The sequence below is a fragment of the Salmo trutta genome, chromosome 17 (assembly GCF_901001165.1).
Source record: "Salmo trutta chromosome 17, fSalTru1.1, whole genome shotgun sequence".
Lineage (NCBI taxonomy): Eukaryota > Metazoa > Chordata > Actinopteri > Salmoniformes > Salmonidae > Salmo > Salmo trutta.
The window spans coordinates 45,557,704-45,575,962 of NC_042973.1; the positions used below are offsets into that span (position 1 = coordinate 45,557,704).

General features: G+C 44.6%; 1 protein-coding gene across 11 annotated transcripts in view; it reads left to right on the plus strand.

Annotated features, from left to right (window-relative positions):
• Window positions 1-18,259, plus strand: part of LOC115152279 (neuron navigator 2) — a 138,786-nt gene that overhangs the window by 27,296 nt on the left and 93,231 nt on the right. For 9 of the 11 annotated variants that reach the window (XM_029697006.1, XM_029697012.1, XM_029697007.1 and 6 more), the window contains exon 1: window positions 9,217-9,783. The exons of 1 other annotated variant lie outside the window; for it this stretch is intronic. In XM_029697006.1, the coding sequence (XP_029552866.1) occupies window positions 9,532-9,783 (252 nt within the window). In that variant the 5' untranslated portion in view covers window positions 9,217-9,531. Of the gene's footprint in view, window positions 1-9,216; window positions 9,784-18,259 lie in introns of those variants that run through there. One more of the 11 variants, XM_029697015.1, reaches the window with a different exon arrangement.

Here is an 18,259-nt window from a genome sequence, read left to right on the forward strand (position 1 = left end):
TGTCAGAGTGACCATCGGGTTCTTGTTCACCTCCCTGACCAAGGCCCTTCTCCCCCGGATTGCTCAGTTTGGCCAGGCAACCAGCTCTAAGAAGAGTTTTGGTGGTTCCAAACTTCTTCCATTTAAGAATGATGGAGACCACTGTGTTCTTGGGGACCTTCAATGCTGCAGAAATTCTTCGGTACCCTTCCCCAGATCTGTGCCTCAACACAATCCTATCTCGGAGCTCTACGGACAATTCCTTCGACATCATGGCTTGGTTTTTGCTCTGACATGCACTGTCAACTGTGGAACATTATACAGACTGGTGTGTGCCTTTCCAAGTCATGTCCAATCAATTGAATTTAACACTGGTGGACTCCAATGAAGTTGTAGAAACATCTCAAGGATGATCAATGGAAACAGGATGCACCTGAGCTCAATTTCGAGTCTCATAGCAAAGGGTCTGAATACTTATGTAAATAAGGTATCTGTTTTTATTTTTAATACATTTTCAAAAAAATCAAAAAACCTGTTTTCACTTTGTCATTATAGGGTATTGTGTGTAGATTTATAAAAGGGAAAACAATTATTTAATCAATTTTAGAATACGTCTGTAACGTAACAAAATGTGGAAAAAGCTAAGTGGTCTGAATACTTTCCGAATGCACTGTACTTCTAAATACCAGACACACCAGAGACACCGTAACAAGGTATTTGACAATGTCACAAATTCATAACAATATCACAAGTTGATAATATTAATACTGTGTTTAGAGGGTTGCTATAGCTATCCTCGTCAAAGGGCTTCTTTATGTCTGACGAGCCTCTGTGAGCTGCGATGTTCACCAGAACCAGCAATAGCTGCTCTAATCTATTGGCATTGGTCAGAAGAAGTGTCTTAAGGGTCTTCACACATCTGCTTCCTCTCTCCCTGTGCCCTCTCTCGCGCCACCTTAATGCCCTCCTGTTCCCAGCACTATTTATATACCCTTTTTTATCGACAGGATGACAGCACTCTTCACTGCTGAAGCGTTCCTGGCTGCCGCTTTGACCTGAACCAGCCAGGGAAAGAATGCCGACCGGATGCACTGTTCTGTGGGTGTTAGTCTGCTGTCAATCTCAAAGGGTTTTTGCTGTTAGAAAACTTTGTTATGAATAGACCTTGGGTAAGGTTTCCATTATGAATAGACCTTGGGTAAGGTTTCCATTATGAATAGACCTTGGGTAAGGTTTCCATTATGAATAGACCTTGGGTAAGGTCTCCATTATGAATAGACCTTGGGTAAGGTTTCCATTATGAATAGACCTTGGGTAAGGTTTCCATTATGAATAGACCTTGGGTAAGGTTTCCATTATGAATAGTCCTTGGGTAAGGTTTCCATTATGAATAGACCTTGGGTAAAGTTTCCATTATGAATAGACCTTGGGTAAGGTTTCCATTATGAATAGACCTTGGGTAAAGTTTCCATTATGAATAGACCTTGGGTAAAGTTTCCATTATGAATAGACCTTGGGTAAGGTTTCCATTATGAATAGTCCTTGGGTAAGGTTTCCATTATGAATAGACCTTGGGTAAGGTTTCCATTATGAATAGACCTTGGGTAAAGTTTCCATTATGAATAGACCTTGGGTAAAGTTTCCATTATGAATAGACCTTGGGTAAGGTTTCCATTATGAATAGACCTTGGGTAAGGTCTCCATTATGAATAGACCTTGGGTAAGGTTTCCATTATGAATAGACCTTGGGTAAGGTTTCCATTATGAATAGACCTTGGGTAAAGTTTCCATTATGAATAGACCTTGGGTAAGGTTTCCATTATGAATAGACCTTGGGTAAAGTTTCCATTATGAATAGTCCTTGGGTAAGGTTTCCATTATGAATAGACCTTGGGTAAGGTTTCCATTATGAATAGACCTTGGGTAAGGTTTCCATTATGAATAGACCTTGGGTAAGGTTTCCATTATGAATAGTCCTTGGGTAAAGTTTCCATTATGAATAGACCTTGGGTAAAGTTTCCATTATGAATAGACCTTGGGTAAGGTTTCCATTATGAATAGACCTTGGGTAAGGTTTCCATTATGAATAGACCTTGGGTAAAGTTTCCATTATGAATAGACCTTGGGTAAGGTTTCCATTATGAATAGTCCTTGGGTAAAGTTTCCATTATGAATAGACCTTGGGTAAAGTTTCCATTATGAATAGACCTTGGGTAAGGTTTCCATTATGAATAGACCTTGGGTAAGGTTTCCATTATGAATAGACCTTGGGTAAGGTTTCCATTATGAATAGACCTTGGGTAAGGTCTCCATTATGAATAGACCTTAGGTAAGGTCTCCATTATGAATAGACCTTGGGTAAGGTTTCCATTATGAATAGTCCTTGGGTAAGGTCTCCATTATGAATAGACCTTGGGTAAGGTTTCCATAATGAATAGTCCTTGGGTAAGGTTTCCATTATGAATAGACCTTGGGTAAGGTCTCCATTATGAATAGACCTTGGGTAAGGTTTCCATTATGAATAGACCTTGGGTAAGGTCTCCATTATGAATAGACCTTGGGTAAGGTTTCCATTATGAATAGACCTTGGGTAAGGTTTCCATTATGAATAGACCTTGGGTAAGGTTTCCTTTATGAATAGACCTTGGGTAAGGTTTCCATTATGAATAGACCTTGAGTAAGGTTTCCATTATGAATAGTCCTTGGGTAAGGTCTCCATTATGAATAGTCCTTGGGTAAGGTCTCCATTATGAATAGACCTTGGGTAAGGTTTCCATTATGAATAGACCTTGGGTAAAGTTTCCATTATGAATAGACCTTGGGTAAAGTTTCCATTATGAATAGACCTTGGGTAAAGTTTCCATTATGAATAGACCGTGCAGTATAAAGGCTACTGAGTTTTGGATCTTTTCAGTCAAGACTCCTGATTTTTTATGATTTTTTATTAAACCTTTATTTAACTAGTTAAGAACAAAGTCTTATTTACAATGACGGCCTACCAAAAGGCAAAAGGCCTCCTACAGGGACGGGGGGGCTGGGATAAAAATAAATAAAAAAGAATATATATCTATATATAGGACAAAACACACATCACCACAAGAGAGGCAACACAACACTACATGAAGAGAGACCTAAAGACAACAACACAGCGTGGCTGATCCAGCTGATGTTATTGGTGAAGCATGTATAGCATCTGTGTTGTACTCTCACATGCAATTAGATGCTCACTATGTGAATATTGGACATGTAACTGTAAGCCACTTCATGTAGGCAACAGCTTGTGGCCGTTGTTCACCATTCAGGTCTGTTGCTGCCCTATCACTATAGAACAAAACTGTGGTGTGGTGGGGATGTTGATACAGTATGTGAGCTCTGTAAGTGGATTGAGGTGTTGGAGGATGCAGAACAGGTGGTGTGCAATGTGCCCCCCCCCCCCCCCCCCCCCGCCCAGTGAACGTCCCTATAACATACTGTGCCTAGTCAAAGCATCCATTCAAGACATTAATATCTCTGCCCCTGACCCCTCTCTCTTTCTACCAATCACCCCAAACTTTCTCTGTTAGCCCCCTCCCCGTGTGTTGTTGCTGTTCATGTGTCTTCATTGGAAGCTCCGCTACATGACTAAAACCCGAATGGCGCGGCGGTGACGCGCTCTCTACAGCAGGGATGGGAAGCGCGGGGCCCCCCCATTGATTTCGTTAGTCGCTCTCGCTCAGATATCGTACATATGATGCTGGGAAATAGGGATGTCACTTTGGTCATAACTTAGGGGCTCTTACTCCCTAAATTGAGTTTAATATTATGATTAAATACAGCCATATTAGCTCATCTCAATAAGTCTGAACATCTCTTCAGCGACCGAGACGCATCTATGGATTTATGATGGGAAGTTCAGCAGACTGGCTCATTGAGAGGAGACCATATGTCTCTTGGCATGAAATGGTGGCCTGCGGATCAATCTGTTTAGCAGCATACTGTGTTATTGATAGGCAGATGTATCAACAGCTTTTCAGCTCAGTACCTTGGGTTTTCCCTGTGGGGTAGAGAAGAGGGGATGTCTGAGTGTCTCCATCTCTGACCCAGTCCGGGGCCCTTTAGCCACCATGAGTAGCAAAGACCGAGGTTCAAGATCTGGAAACATCCTTTCCCATAAAAAAAATATCTCACAGTTACTTTCTCTCAGATGTTCTCTGGTCAGTCTCTCATCTGTGAAGATCATTGATATAGTCTGGTTTTCACATCGTCGATCTCATCTAGCGCCTTTTGTAAAAGAGCTTCTGAAGCTGAGCAGCCTGGTCAGCCAAGACGACAGTGTGCCAGAACAATTACGCACCATATTATTATAGTCTGTAAAACTTTAAAACTGCAAAAAAATTATAAAAAAGGCTGGCCAATGGTAAAATACTTGCTTCATTACGCCATTAACCCAAAATATTGCCAATGGACATAGTCTACTGACTTCCTAGTATTACCCCCTGCCAGTGGCAGTCTGACTATACTGTGGTGTATAGAAGCCCATCAGAGAGGAGCTGAGCTGGGGATGCGACAGAGAGCCCTGGCTTACTGACCCAGTGGTGGTAGCGCCATCCTGCCCTGCTTCCACCTAACCCCTTAAGGGGATTATTTGCTGACTGGGCACTCATCTTGTAATCTAATAATGGGATTTTCATGAAAGTGGAATTAACAGTGTTGCCAGCGTGCCGTCTGCTGCCTTTTTACAGCGTTTAAAACCCCAAATGCTATGGTGGAAGTGGGACCGACTGGGCCTGAGGGGTGACCTTTGACCTCTGATATAGTCGGAGGGAGGTTGACGTTACAACCATCTGTCAATAATGAGTTATTTACATCCGGATGTGGAATTGCGGCCAAATCCAGTGTGTAGGGGTTAATGCACCACGTTCACAGAGTCGATTTGATATCCCCTCTTCGTAATTCATTTTGCGGTTTTCTAAAGCGGCAGACAGTATTGTGGCAGGCAGCCTGTTTGCTTAACATAGAAATGTATTGCACTGTACCTTTTACGGCTTGTTGTCCTCCACATCTAGTCTTGGTCTGTTAATTGCCGCTGTCATCGCTAAATGTTAATTTGGGCCTCTGTCTGCGTAACATCACCAGAGGACGATATGTGTCAGTTTTATCGGCGGCACGTGCTGCTGTGATCCAGAAAGCAGAAGGGGAGGAGGGTGGCCAGGGTGGCGCGGCAGCGTCACCACCCTGTAGGCACTCACTCAGTAGGCACCCACCTTATCTGCTGTGCGGCCCCCACTCAGGACAGGATACAGCCAGGGTGATAGTGCTGCTGTCACTGCAGGCCCTCCCAACGCCAGCGAGGTCAGTAGGGCTTCCTCTGCACTGAATCACAGGTTAAACACATCCCCAGACAGCCACACTTAGACAGTTACACGCACAAACACGCTCATGCAGACAGTCACACACGCATGTACTCATTCAGCTAGTTCATTCAGCTCTCAGCTGCATACGAAGGATTTTGGCAATTGTGCACACTCACAGCGAAGTGTCAGATCGGTGGTTTGGGAGAACTCGCCTGGTTACTCTTGACTCATTGGCTGGCAGGACTGAGGTGACTGAATCGGTGTGATGGCGATATAAATGAGTGACAGGGTTCAGGTAAAAACCCTCCTGATGTCATGTTGTCTTTAGCTCCCATTGTCATCACCAGCCCAACAACCCAATGGGACTGACCCAGCCAGTACAGTACATTGGTTAGATTTGAGCAGGTGCCCAGAGACCATCTGGAATATGCTCATTTCTCGCTTCCTCTTTCTCTTTCTCTCTCTAAAGGATGGAATAAGTCACTCCGGTGAGCTTTTATGAAAAATCTGCCCTCGATTTCTCATCTGTAGCAAGTCTCAGCGGTCCCTGGCAACGACACAGTTAGACCACACTTGAATGACTAGGGATGGGCATTTGACATTTTGTTGACTGTTGAAGTGCTCACATGATTTTTTTTTCTAGTACTCGAATGAAGAAGAAGAACGTGTTGAACATCTGGCCCGTACTGGAGAAAAAAAGAAGAGCGCATTTATCTACATGCCAACAGTGCACAACAACCCCCAATTTATCATAAACATTACAGATAACAAATCCTCCTTTCTAATTTGCCCCATATACTGTATATTCAGTCAATAAAAAAAACGAGTGCCATTTAAGATTCATTTATTGAAACCGTAATATCAACTGGTTATACCATCTATTACATCTTGCCTATGCCGTTCGGCCATCACTCATTTATGTATTTTTATGTACATATTCGTATTCATTCCTTTACACTTGTGTGTATAAGGTAGTTGTTGTGAAACTGTTAGGTTAGATTACTTGTTAGATATTACTGCACGGTCGGAACTAGAATCACAAGCATTTCGCTACACTTGCATCAACACCTGCTAAACATGTGTATGTGACAAATACATTTGATTTGATTTGGTTTGGTTATTATATATCGGGGAACACAAACTTCAAAAAGCCAGTAACCTTAGCAGTGGTGTGTGCTTGGGAATCAAAATGACTGTGGAAAGGTAGGTTAAGTAATTAAATATGATCTGAAATCAAATTGCCCCATACATATTCAGGCAATAAAAAAAAGCAAGTGCCATTTGAGAATCATTCATTGATGCCATAATAAGCTGTGTTACCGGTCCAGGCTCTGGCGTGGTCACAGCGGCGCTTTTGCAGTGCCACATGATGTGAGGCGCGATTGCTGCTGCTTGTTCCCCTCCGAGAAAGTTTCTTTGTGCTTGATTACCATGTGATTTGTCAGGGTGTTGATCGTGCTGTGACAGGAGAGCTTCCTAGCGATAGGGAACGAACGCAGGCCGGGTGCATCTGCGCGCACTCAAGCGCACGTGTTCACACAACAGTGACAAGATGGAGAAACCAGACATGTGCTCCAAATTAAATACAAGGAAGAAATTGACATAAAACTGGTAAACATAATTCAAGAAATCACAGCTTTATTATCACAAGTGTTGGGCAGTTTGTGAGCTCTCCAAACAACGTGTCCACTGTGAGAATGAGAACGGAACTATCAATACAGAACCAGTCAAAAGTTTGGACATCTACTCATTCAAGGGTTTTTCTTTATTTTTACATTGTAGAATAATAGTGAAGACATCCAAACTTGAGAGAATGTCAAGAGTGTGCAAATCTGCCATCTATAAGGGCACAAGGCGAGACCCTTAATGCAGACACAGGAGGCAGATGGCTGAGCTCCGATATTTATTATAACAAAAGGGGGAGGCAAAAGGCAGGTCGGGTACAGGCGAGAGTTCATAAACCAGGTCAGAGTCCAAACAGTACCAGGCGATAAGCAGGCTCGAGGTCAGGACGGGCAGGGGTTCAGTAACCAGGTCAGAGTCTAAACGGTACAAGACCATAGGCAGGCTCGAGGTCATGGGCAGTCAGAGTGGTCAGGCAGGCGGGCTGGGAAAAGAGACTGGGAAAGCAGGAGCTGAGACACAAAAACACTGGTTGACTTGACAAACGAGACGAACTGGCACCGAGTGACAGGAAACACAGGGATAAATACACTGGGGAAAATAAGCGACACCTGGAGGGAGTGGAGACAAGCACAAGGACAGGTGAAACAAATCAGGGCGTGACAGTCATCAAGGCAAAGGGTGGTTACTTTGAAGAATCTAAAATGTCAAATATAATTGACGTGTGTTTAAAACTTTTTTGGTTACTACATGATTCCATATGTGTTATTTCATAGTTTTGATGTCTTCACTATTATTCTACAATGTAGAAAATAGTACAAATAAAGAAAAACCCTTGAATGAGTAGGTGTGTCCAAACTTTGGACTGGTACTGTACATTGAATGAATAGAAATGACCGTAACCAAACATTTTAGATGAATGAGGAAATGGTAAAGACAGTAGCCTACATTTACTGCTGGTGATACTTCTGATATATGGTGGGGAATTCATAAACATTGACAAACAATTCACGCCGTGAAAACAATGAATGTGCGCATTAGCGGAGAAAGACGTGCCTAGTGCGTCTTCGCCGCACAGTATTTGAAAAAAAAAGACCTCTCTATGACCCTATCAGAGAAGTCACAACACAGCGGGGTCACCGTGCCACCCGGGTGATCAGTGAGGTGAACGTTTTAGTCGGCACGAACACAAACACATACACAGAATGGGGATCAGGCTCATCAACACTGTAGTAACACGCACACGTAGACCTCTAAAGCGCATTCATTTCTATAATACACGTGAACTATTCAATCAATACGCAGGTGTGTAGGATAGAAACAAAGGCAAACTACCTAGGTCTGTACAGAAAACAGATGACAGTGAACTGAGTGGAGGGTTGGTTGACTGTGACCAACTCTTTTCACGCCACCTTGATGCAAAGTGATTGTCGTAGCAGGTTAGGAGAGCGTTTTTGCTAACCCTAACCTTAACCTCAGACTCCTAACCTGCTATGTTAATTATCCTAACCTGCGATGAAAATGTCATTTTGGTTATCAAAGTGGTGTGAAAAGAGTGTTTCCCTTGGGTAACCATCTTGTCCAGTGGATTATCGATTAGCCTGTGGTTTCTCCAGATTGTATGACCTTTGATTTGCTTTCACAGGCAAGGGGGATAGACGGTCCTTTTAGAGGAGAATGAAAAACCTTAGCCTATGGATGGTTTGTGTTGAAACACAGCGTTAGAGAGAGTTCTGTTTGACTTAGACCCATAGGGATTACAGGGTTCAATCCACCGGCTGGAGGAACTGCTGGCTGCAGCACTATTTGAAACCTCACAAAGCTTCTGCCGGGGCCGGCTCTGAATAATAACACATCCCCCAGTCTGTCTGCTGACTGAAAGTTTACATGACACTGAGAATCAACCGTACAGAATTACAAAGAACATAGAAAAGCACTTGATAACGTCATATTCATCCCTGTGCACATCCAAATTGTTCTGGCACTGTGGAGTTAACGGTTGAGTTCAAAGCCGTGGGGAGCATAATATAAAACCCAGGGAGGGGGCATCAGAACTGGAGCCCCTCCCCTCCTGCAGAGATCAGCAGAACCCAGAAACCCTACTCTCTTTTATACAGCAACACTGGGCCAATTAGAATCGGGCTCCTCTCCAACTTCACAGTATCAGTGTACAGAGAGAGAGAGAGAGAGAGAGAGAGAGAGAAAGAGGCGGTCTCCAATGACTACTTGACAAGCCGAGGAAGGAGGAGGAGGATACTGCTGAACGTCCCTCCAGACTGCCACCCAACGGTGTTTATTCATTAAAGTCTCTAAGACACTTCTGCTGCCTGCCTGGACAAACAGAGCTCTGATCTCTCTGAGCGTCGCATCCAGAGTCACTTCCAAAGGTTTACTTTTGGACTGTCTGTGTGTGTGTGTGTGAGAGTTTGTGTGAGTTTGTGTGTACCACAAAGATCCTCCCGCTGTACATGTCTATATGTAGGCTGAGCTACCCCAGCTGTGGAGCTTCTGTGTGAGAGTACGGCTGCTTTTGGCCGACCTTCTTAGAAAGCAGCGGAGAGAGAGTGTGTGGAGAGGTTTCTGAGACGAGTGGAAGATGCCGGCCATTCTGGTCGCCTCTAAGATGAAGTCAGGACTACCCAAACCGGTCCACAGCGCCCTGCCCATCCCTCAGATACAGAACCCTGCCAGGTCCAGGACCTCCAGCCCTCACAGGGCCAGCCACCTCAGACACAGCCCCCTGAAAGCCCTTCACCGGCAGGGAGAGGGCCAGGGAAAGGGAGAGACGACCCCCACCCCCAACAAAAGCCTCTCCACCACAGAGAGTGAAGACCGAGAGGACCCTCAGGTCAGAGCACTGTTCTTCTCAATCTCATATTTGTTACGTACTAAAAAGACTAAAGGACAAAACCCGGAGTGAACTGGGATAAAAGATAGGATCTCTGCACCTGTTCAGCATGCGTAGTTGGACAGCGAACACTATCGGCGTTTGCAGCTGCTGTGTGTATAGGAGAGATGCAGGCTAATGTAGGCACGTAATGATGAATGGCATGTGTGTGTGGTAAGTAATGTAAACATATGTCACAGGTTAAAGCATTAGTCGCATGTTGTTTAAGGCAGTGTTAATACTCTAATCAGATGGACATTCAGTGGTGCACATAGAGAACAACAACTCTCCCTTGTCTTCACTGTCACCACTACGTGGAGTTTGTATTGCATTTAACTAGGCAAGTCAGTTAAGAATAAATTCTTATTTACAATGACTGCCTAACCGGCCGACGCTGGGCCAATTGCGCACCGCCCAAATATGATACAGCCTGGATTTGAACCAGGGACTGTAGTGGCAACTCTTGCACTGAGATGCAGTGCCTTACACCGCTGGGCCACTCGGGAGGCCCCATGCAAGGAAGTGTTTGTTTGAAATCTTCTGTATGTTAGCATTCATTTCAATAGATATCTAATTCTCTTCGGCGTACCTTAGTTACTTTCTCACAGGGAAATTTGAAAAGACTAAGGTTTGCAGTGAGAACAGAATACAACAGCAGCGTTTGGCCTCATGGCCGTTGCTGGTGTGAGAATTTTTACCCCCTTATGTTGGCCTGTGTGAGTGGCAGGCAGATGGGCTTTAAGAGCTCTACACACCTGTTCTGGCTGATGTCTGCATATGCCTTTATATTCATATATTTGCAGAACTGTACAAAGATTATAGTTCAACTGAAAGTGACTATAGATTATAGTCCAGGAGTGCCGGTCTTGTGTCTATATTGCTGGCCTGGCAATGTATAGCCTATATGTAGCCTATGTGAATTTGGCCTATCCCATAGCCTACTGTCCCAGGCAGGCAGCAGGAGCTGATGTTCTGCTTCATGTGGTGGGGAGGATGAAAGATTACTGCATAGCCTATCATTACACAGTGAGAGTGAACAGCGGTCAGGGGGTTTTCTCCAGCGCTCTATTTGGAGTGGCAGTACTGTGCTGTGGCTCAGTGTGCTCCACACTGCAGCCCGGCTACAGAGTTCATGGAGCTGGGGGGCCAGGGGGCCCACTGGAGAGGAATCGGGAACACACAAGCATAGAATAATATTGTCGTATTTCATATTTCCTTTTTATTTTGTTGTCGTACCCTAATGGGGGACATATGGTGAAAGATTAGAAAGAAAATACCGATTTCTGGGATTGGTACATTATGGAATCATGAAGAGTTAGCCAGTGTGGTATTTTGTGGCGTAGAACTATCCCACCGGACACAGACGTCAATTCAACGTCTATTCCCCGTTGATTCAACCAGTGTGTGCCCAGTGGGATTGGGGTGTGTTTGTTTTACGTATTGCGAACGTTTGGAGAAGCGACTACCAGATCTCAGTCTTGAGATCCCCCGATATCTTCTGAATGGAAGCACAAAATGTTCATAATGAACACCGTATGCTCAGTGAACCAGACAAGATGAGTGATTCCTTGATACAGTCTCAGCACGCTAGTGAAGAAGATCACAGTGAATCTTACTGCTGATTACCTGCACTCTCTCTACCGAATGAGAATATACACAGCGTCTCTTTCATCTAAAATGTGATTTATCAGCTACATTGATACAGTACATGACATTTGGTATAGTGAAGATAGCTGGTCGTTATTTGCTACTCGACAACACCTGCTGCTGGCAGCATGAGTTTAATGAGATGAGCAGGCCTACTGTGCGTGGGGGGGTGGGTGTCTGCAACATCTCGTTTGGTCCTACCAGGAAGAGAGAATCCCTTTAAGACACCACCACAGCCTTCTTCTGCAGTAAACACACATCCGGCTGGCCTGCACTGACTTCCAGCCGGACACCACCACAGCCTTCTTCTGCAGTAAACACACATCCGGCTGGCCTGCACTGACTTCCAGCCGGACACCACCACAGCCTTCTTCTGCAGTAAACACACATCCGGCTGGCCTGCACTGACTTCCAGCCGGACACCACCACAGCCTTCTTCTGCAGTAAACACACATCCGGCTGGCCTGCACTGACTTCCAGCCGGACACCACCACAGCCTTCTTCTGCAGTAAACACACATCCGGCTGGCCTGCACTGACTTCCAGCCGGACACCACCACAGCCTTCTTCTGCAGTAAACACACATCCGGCTGGCCTGCACTGACTTCCAGCCGGACACCACCACAGACAGGCTTCCATTCCACCAGGATGGTTACGTGTTTATTTATGTGAGGATTACATGAACACCACCAATGGTCTGACGTGGTGCGTAAATGCATAAGGTTTGGTTGGGTGGAGTAGTGCTCGGTTGCTCTCTGCAATACTACAAACACAAAAAGCAGGATCAAACGCAGCCTAATTCTGAATGAGTTATTTGTGTGTGTGTGCGTGCGTGTGCATGCATTCATGTGTGTGTGTGTGTGTGTGTGTGTGTGTGTGTGTGTAGGACATTAATAATGAAATACAGTGGCTTTGAGGGAGGAAGAGGAGGAGGGGGAGCAGTAACATGATGTGTTAGAGTAGATTACCTCTGATCAACTGAAACACATGGGATGCACTGGCCACACACACACCAACACTGCCACCTCGTGTTGGCTTTTCCCACCTGGACAGGACAGGAAATAGACGAGGGAGCTGGTGGACCATAGAGTTTAGACTAGTTTAGTTTATTTTAATTTGCACAAATAGAGAGACAGTTTGTAACAGTTAAAAAAAAAAGAAATACATACAGGAAGGAAAAAGCACAAAAGGGCTTGTCGAGTAGCCTCCACCTAATGACCATAAACCACACATATTCAGCAGTGTGGACAAACAAACAAATTATAAAATAAAAACTAGAAGCAAAAGAGATAAAATAAAATCTAAACAGAAAGTCAAGCTACTGGGGATGTAGAACTGTGATAGACATTAGGTGCCTCTTGATATTTTTTGAAACAATGACGGTGTTAGACATGACTAATGCTTACTAATGGACACCCCAGCTGGATGGTGGACAAACATTGATATATGACTGTAGTTAACTAGCTTTCTGTCAGACCTACTAGCATTAGTATATGTCCAAGTATGGCTTCAAACAGTGTCCAGTTCTGGTCTATGTCCACTCTGTCTTTAGCCCAGCAACCATCATTTTGAAAAGCAAGTGAAGGCGGTGCTCGCCTCATTCAATGTTATATCAAGAATATTCTCACTGTCTGCCGCACTTTGTGGTTGGTGTTTCTTGGCTCACACAGCGTCCATATGCTGTCAGATGTAAGAAAGAGGATCTACACCATAGCGATAGATGGAGGACTCTAGTGCCCAAAAGCTAGTTTTAGCAGGGGCTGCGCCATTGAGGACTTTCACCATTTTGAAGTAGTCAACTGGGTGGGACTTCCTATGGGTTAAGAAAGATCACAGGTGGCAGTAAATCGCCCACCTTGGCTTTATACCTGTTCAAACAACACAATCCCGTTGGCAGTATTCGCCTTTTCAGTTTGTTTGTCAACTCATGGAAGTAGTAGATTAATAAAATGTACTACTCACAGACACCATAATGGGGCAGATACAATGATGTAATGTCTAAGTCTATGATCTACACACCCCTTCTCTGTCTGGTTGGAGAGGTAACTTAAGCCCTGAGCCTTTTGTTTTGAGTGCTAGCTAGTTATAGGATATAAATGGTTGTTCAAATCAAATGAAATTGTATTAGTCACATACGCCGAATACAACAGGTGTAGACCTTACAGTGAAATGCTTGCTTACGAGCCCCCAACCAACAATGCAGTTTAAAAAAATACGGACAAGAATAAGAGATAAAAGTAACAAGTAATTAAAGAGCAGCAGTAAAACAACAATAGCGAGACTATATACAGGTGGGTGCCGGTACAGAGTCAATGTGCAGGGGCATCGGTTAGTTGAGGTAGTATGTACATGTAGTTTGAGTTATTGAAGTGACTATGCATAGATAACAACAACAACAGAGAGTAGCAACAGTGTAAAGAAGGGGGGGAGCAATGCAAATAGTCTGGGTAGCCATTTGATTAGATGTTCAGGAGTCTTATGGCTTGGGGGTAGAAGCTGTTTAGAAGCCTCTTGGACCTAGACTTGGCGCTCCGGTACTGCTTGCCGTGCGGTAGCAGAGAGAACAGTCTATGACTAGGGTGGCTGGAGTCTTTGACAATTTTTAGGGCCTTCCTCTGACACCGCCTGGTATAGAGGTCCTGGATGGCAGGAAGCTTGGCCCCAGTGATGTACTGGGCCGTTCGCACTACCTTTAGTGCCTTGCGGTCAGAGGCTGAGCAGTTGCAATACCAGACAGTGATGCAATCGGTCAGGATGCCCTCGATGGTGCAGCTGTATAACCTTTTGAGGATCTGAGGACCCATGCCAAATCTTTTCAGTCTGCTTCGGGGGAATAGGTTTTGTCGTGCCCTCTTCACGACTGTCTTGGTGTGCTTAGACCATGTTAGTTTGTTGGTGATGTGGACACCAAGGAACTTGAAGCTCTCAACCTGCTCCACTGCAGCCCCATCGATGAGAATGGGGGCATGCTCGGCCCTCTTTTTCCTGTAGTCCACAATCATCTCCTTTGTCTTGATCACGTTGAGGGAGAGGTTGTTGTCCTGGCACCACACGGCCAGGTCTCTGACCTCCTCCCTATAGGCTGTCTCGTCGTTGTCAGTGATCAGGCCTACCACTGTTGTGTCATCTGCAAACTTAATGATGGTGTTGGAGTCGTGCCTGGCCGTGCAGTCATGAGTGAACAGGAGGGGACTGAGCACACACCCCTGAGGGGCCCTGTGTTGGGGAGCAGCGTGGCGGATGTGTTGTTACCTACACTTACCACCTGGGGGCGGCACGTCAGAAGGTCCAGGATCCAGTTGCAGAGGGAGGTGTTTAGTCCCAGGGTCCTTAGCTTAGTGATTAGCTTTCAGGGCACTATGGTGTTGAACACTGAGCTGTAGTCAATGAATAGCATTCTCACATAGGTGTTCCTTTTGTCCAGGTGGGAAAGGGCAGCGTGGAGTGCAATATACATCTGTGGATCTGTTGGGGTGGTATGCAAATTGTAGTTGGTCTAGGGTTTCTGGGATAATGGTGTTGATGTGAGCCATGTCCAACCTTTCAAAGCACTTCATGGCTACAGACGTGCGTGCTATGGGTCGGTAGTCATTTAGGCAGGTTACCTTAATGTTCTTGGGCACAGGCACTATGGTGGTCTGCTTAAAACATGTTGGTATTACAGACTCGGACAGGGAGAGGTTGAAAATGTCAGTGAAGACACTTGCCAGTTGGTCCGCGCATGCTCGCAGTACACGTCCTGGTAATCCGTCTGGCCTTGCGGTCTTGTGAATGTTGACCTGTTTAAAGGTCTTACTCACATCGGCTGTGGAGAGCGTGATCACACAGTCTTCCGGAACAGCTGGTGCTCTCATGCATGTTTCAGTGTTATTTGCCTCGAAGCGAGCATAAAAGTAGTTTAGCTCGTATGGTAGGCTCGTGTCACTGGGCAGCTCTCGGATGTGCTTCCCTTTGTAGTCTGTAATGGTTTGCAAGCCCTGCCACATCCGACGAGCGTCAGAGCCGGTGTAGTATGATTTGATCTTAGTCCTGTATTGACGCTTTGCCTGTTTGATGGTTCATTGGAGGGCATAGCTGGATTTCTTATAAGCTTCCGGGTTAGAGTCCCGCTCCTTGAAAGTGGAAGCTCTAGCCTTTAGCTCATTGCGGATGCTGCCTGTAATCCATGTCTTCTGGTTGGGGTATGTACTGTACGTATGGTCACTGTGGGGACGACGTCATCGATGCACTTATTGATGAAGCCAGTGACTGATGTGGTGTACTCCTCAATGACATTGGAGGAATCCCGGAACATTTTCCAGTCTGTGCTAGCAAAACAGTCCTGTAGTTCAGCATCTGCTTCATCTGACCACTTTTTTATTGATCTAGTTACTGGTGCTTCGTGCTTTCATTTTTGCTTGTAAGCAGGAATCAGGAGGATATAATTACGGTCGGATTTGCCAAATGGAGGGCGAGGGAGAGCTTTGTATGTGCCTCTGTGAGTGGAGTATTCAGTGCCTTGCAAAAGTATTTATCCCCCTTGGTGTTTTTCCTATTTTGTTGCAATATACCTGTAATTTAAATTGATTTTTATTTGGATTTCATGTAATGGACATACACAGAATTGTCGTCCAAATTGGTGAAGTGAAAATAAAAATGAAGAAAAAAAGTAAAAGTGGTGCGTGCATATGTATTCCCCCCTTTTGCTATGAAGCCCCTAAATAAGATCTGGTGCAACCAATTACCTTCAGAAGTCACATAATTAGTTAAATAAAGTCCACCTGTGTGCAATCTAAGTGTCACATGATCTCAGTATATATACACCTGTTCTGAATGGCCCCAGAGTCTGCAACACCACTATGCAAGGGGCACCACCAAGCAAGCGACACCATGAAGACCAATGAGCTCTCCAAACAGGTCAGGGACAACGTTTTGGAGAAGTACAGATCAGGGTTGAGTTATAAAAAAAATCAGAAACTTTGAACATCCCACGGAGCACCATTAAATCCATTATTAAAAAATTGAAAGAATATGGCACCACAACAAACCTGCCAAGCGAGGGCCGCCCACCAAAACTCACAGACCAGGCAAGGAGGGCATTAATCAGAGGCAAAAAAGAGACCAAAGATAACCCTGAAGGAGCTGCAAAGCTCTGGTCAGATGAGACTAAAATGTAGCTTTTTGGCCATCAAGGAAAACTCTATGTCTGGCACAAACCAACACCTCTCATCACCCTGAGAACACCATCTCCACAGTGAAGCATGGTGGTGGCAGCATCATGCTGTGAGGATGTTTTTCATCGGCAGGGACTTGGAAACTGGTCAGAATTGAAGGAATGATGGATGGCGCTAAATACAGGGAAATTATTGAGGGAAACCTGTTTCATTCTTCCAGAGATTTGAGACTGGCACAGAGGTTCACCTTCCAGCAGGACAATGACTCTAAGCATACTGCTAAAGCAACACTCGCGTGGTTTAAGGAAAAACATTTATATGTCTGAAATGGCCTAGTCAAAGCCCAGACCTCAATCCAATTGAGAATCTGTGGTATGACTTAAAAATTGCTGTACACCAGCAGAACCCATCCAACTTGAAGGAGCTGGAGCAGTTTTGCTTTGAAGAATGGGCAAAAATCCCAGTGACTCGATGTGCCAAGCTTATAGAGACATTCCCCAAGAGACTTGCAGCTGTAATTTCTGCAAAGGGTGGCTCTACAAAGTATTGACTTTGGGGGGTGAATAGTTATGAACGCTCAAGTTTTCAGTTTTTTGTCTTATTTCTTGTTTGTTTCACAATAAAAAATATTTTGCATCTTCAAAGTGGTAGGCATGTTGTGTAAATCAAATGATAATCAAATGACCCCCAAAAAATCTAGTTTAATTCGAGGTTGTAAGGGAACAAAATAGGAAAAAATGCCAAGGGGTGAATAGAGTTTTTTTTCCGTCTGGTTGCACATTTAACATGCTGATAGAAATTTGGTAAAACGGATTTAAGTTTCCCTGCATTAAAGTCCCCGGCTACTAGGAGCACCGCCTCTGGGTGAGCGTTTTCTTGTTTGCTTATGGTGGAATACAGCTCATTCAATGCTGTCTTATTGCCAGCCTCTGACTGTGGTGGTATGTAAACAGCTACGAAAAATACAGATGAAAACTCTCTAGGTAGATAGTGTGGTCTACAGCTTATCATGAGATACTCTACCTCAGGCGAGCAATAGCTCGAGACTTCCTTAGATATTGTGACTTCCTTAGATACTGTTATTTACAAAAATACATAGTTCCCCGCCCCTTGTCTTACCAGACTCCGCTGTTCTATCCTGTCGGTATAGCGTGTAACCAGCCAGCTGTATGTTGATAGTGTCGTCGTTCAGCCACGACTCTGTTGATTTTATTCTCCAAAGATTGCACATTTGCTAGCAGAATGGAGGGAAGTGGGGGTTTATTCGATCACCTACGAATTATCAGAAAGCAGCCCGCCCTTTGGACCCTTTTTCTCTGCCTCGTCTTCACGCAAATCGTGGGGATCTGGGCCTGTTCCTGAGAAAGCAGTATATCCTTCGCGTCGGGCTCGTCAGAGTCGTGTAAGGAAAAAAAGCATTCTGCTAGTCTGTGGTGAGTAATCGCAGTCCTGATGTCCAGAAGTTATTTTCGGTCATAAGAGAGGGTAGCAGCAACATTATGTACAAAATAAGTAAAACAATAAGTTACAAACAACGCAAATAAACAAACAAAAAAACACAATAGGTTGGGGACACGTAAAACGTCTGCCTTCCTCTTCGGCGCCATCTTACTTTCAAGTTCTTCACATTAAGTTTTC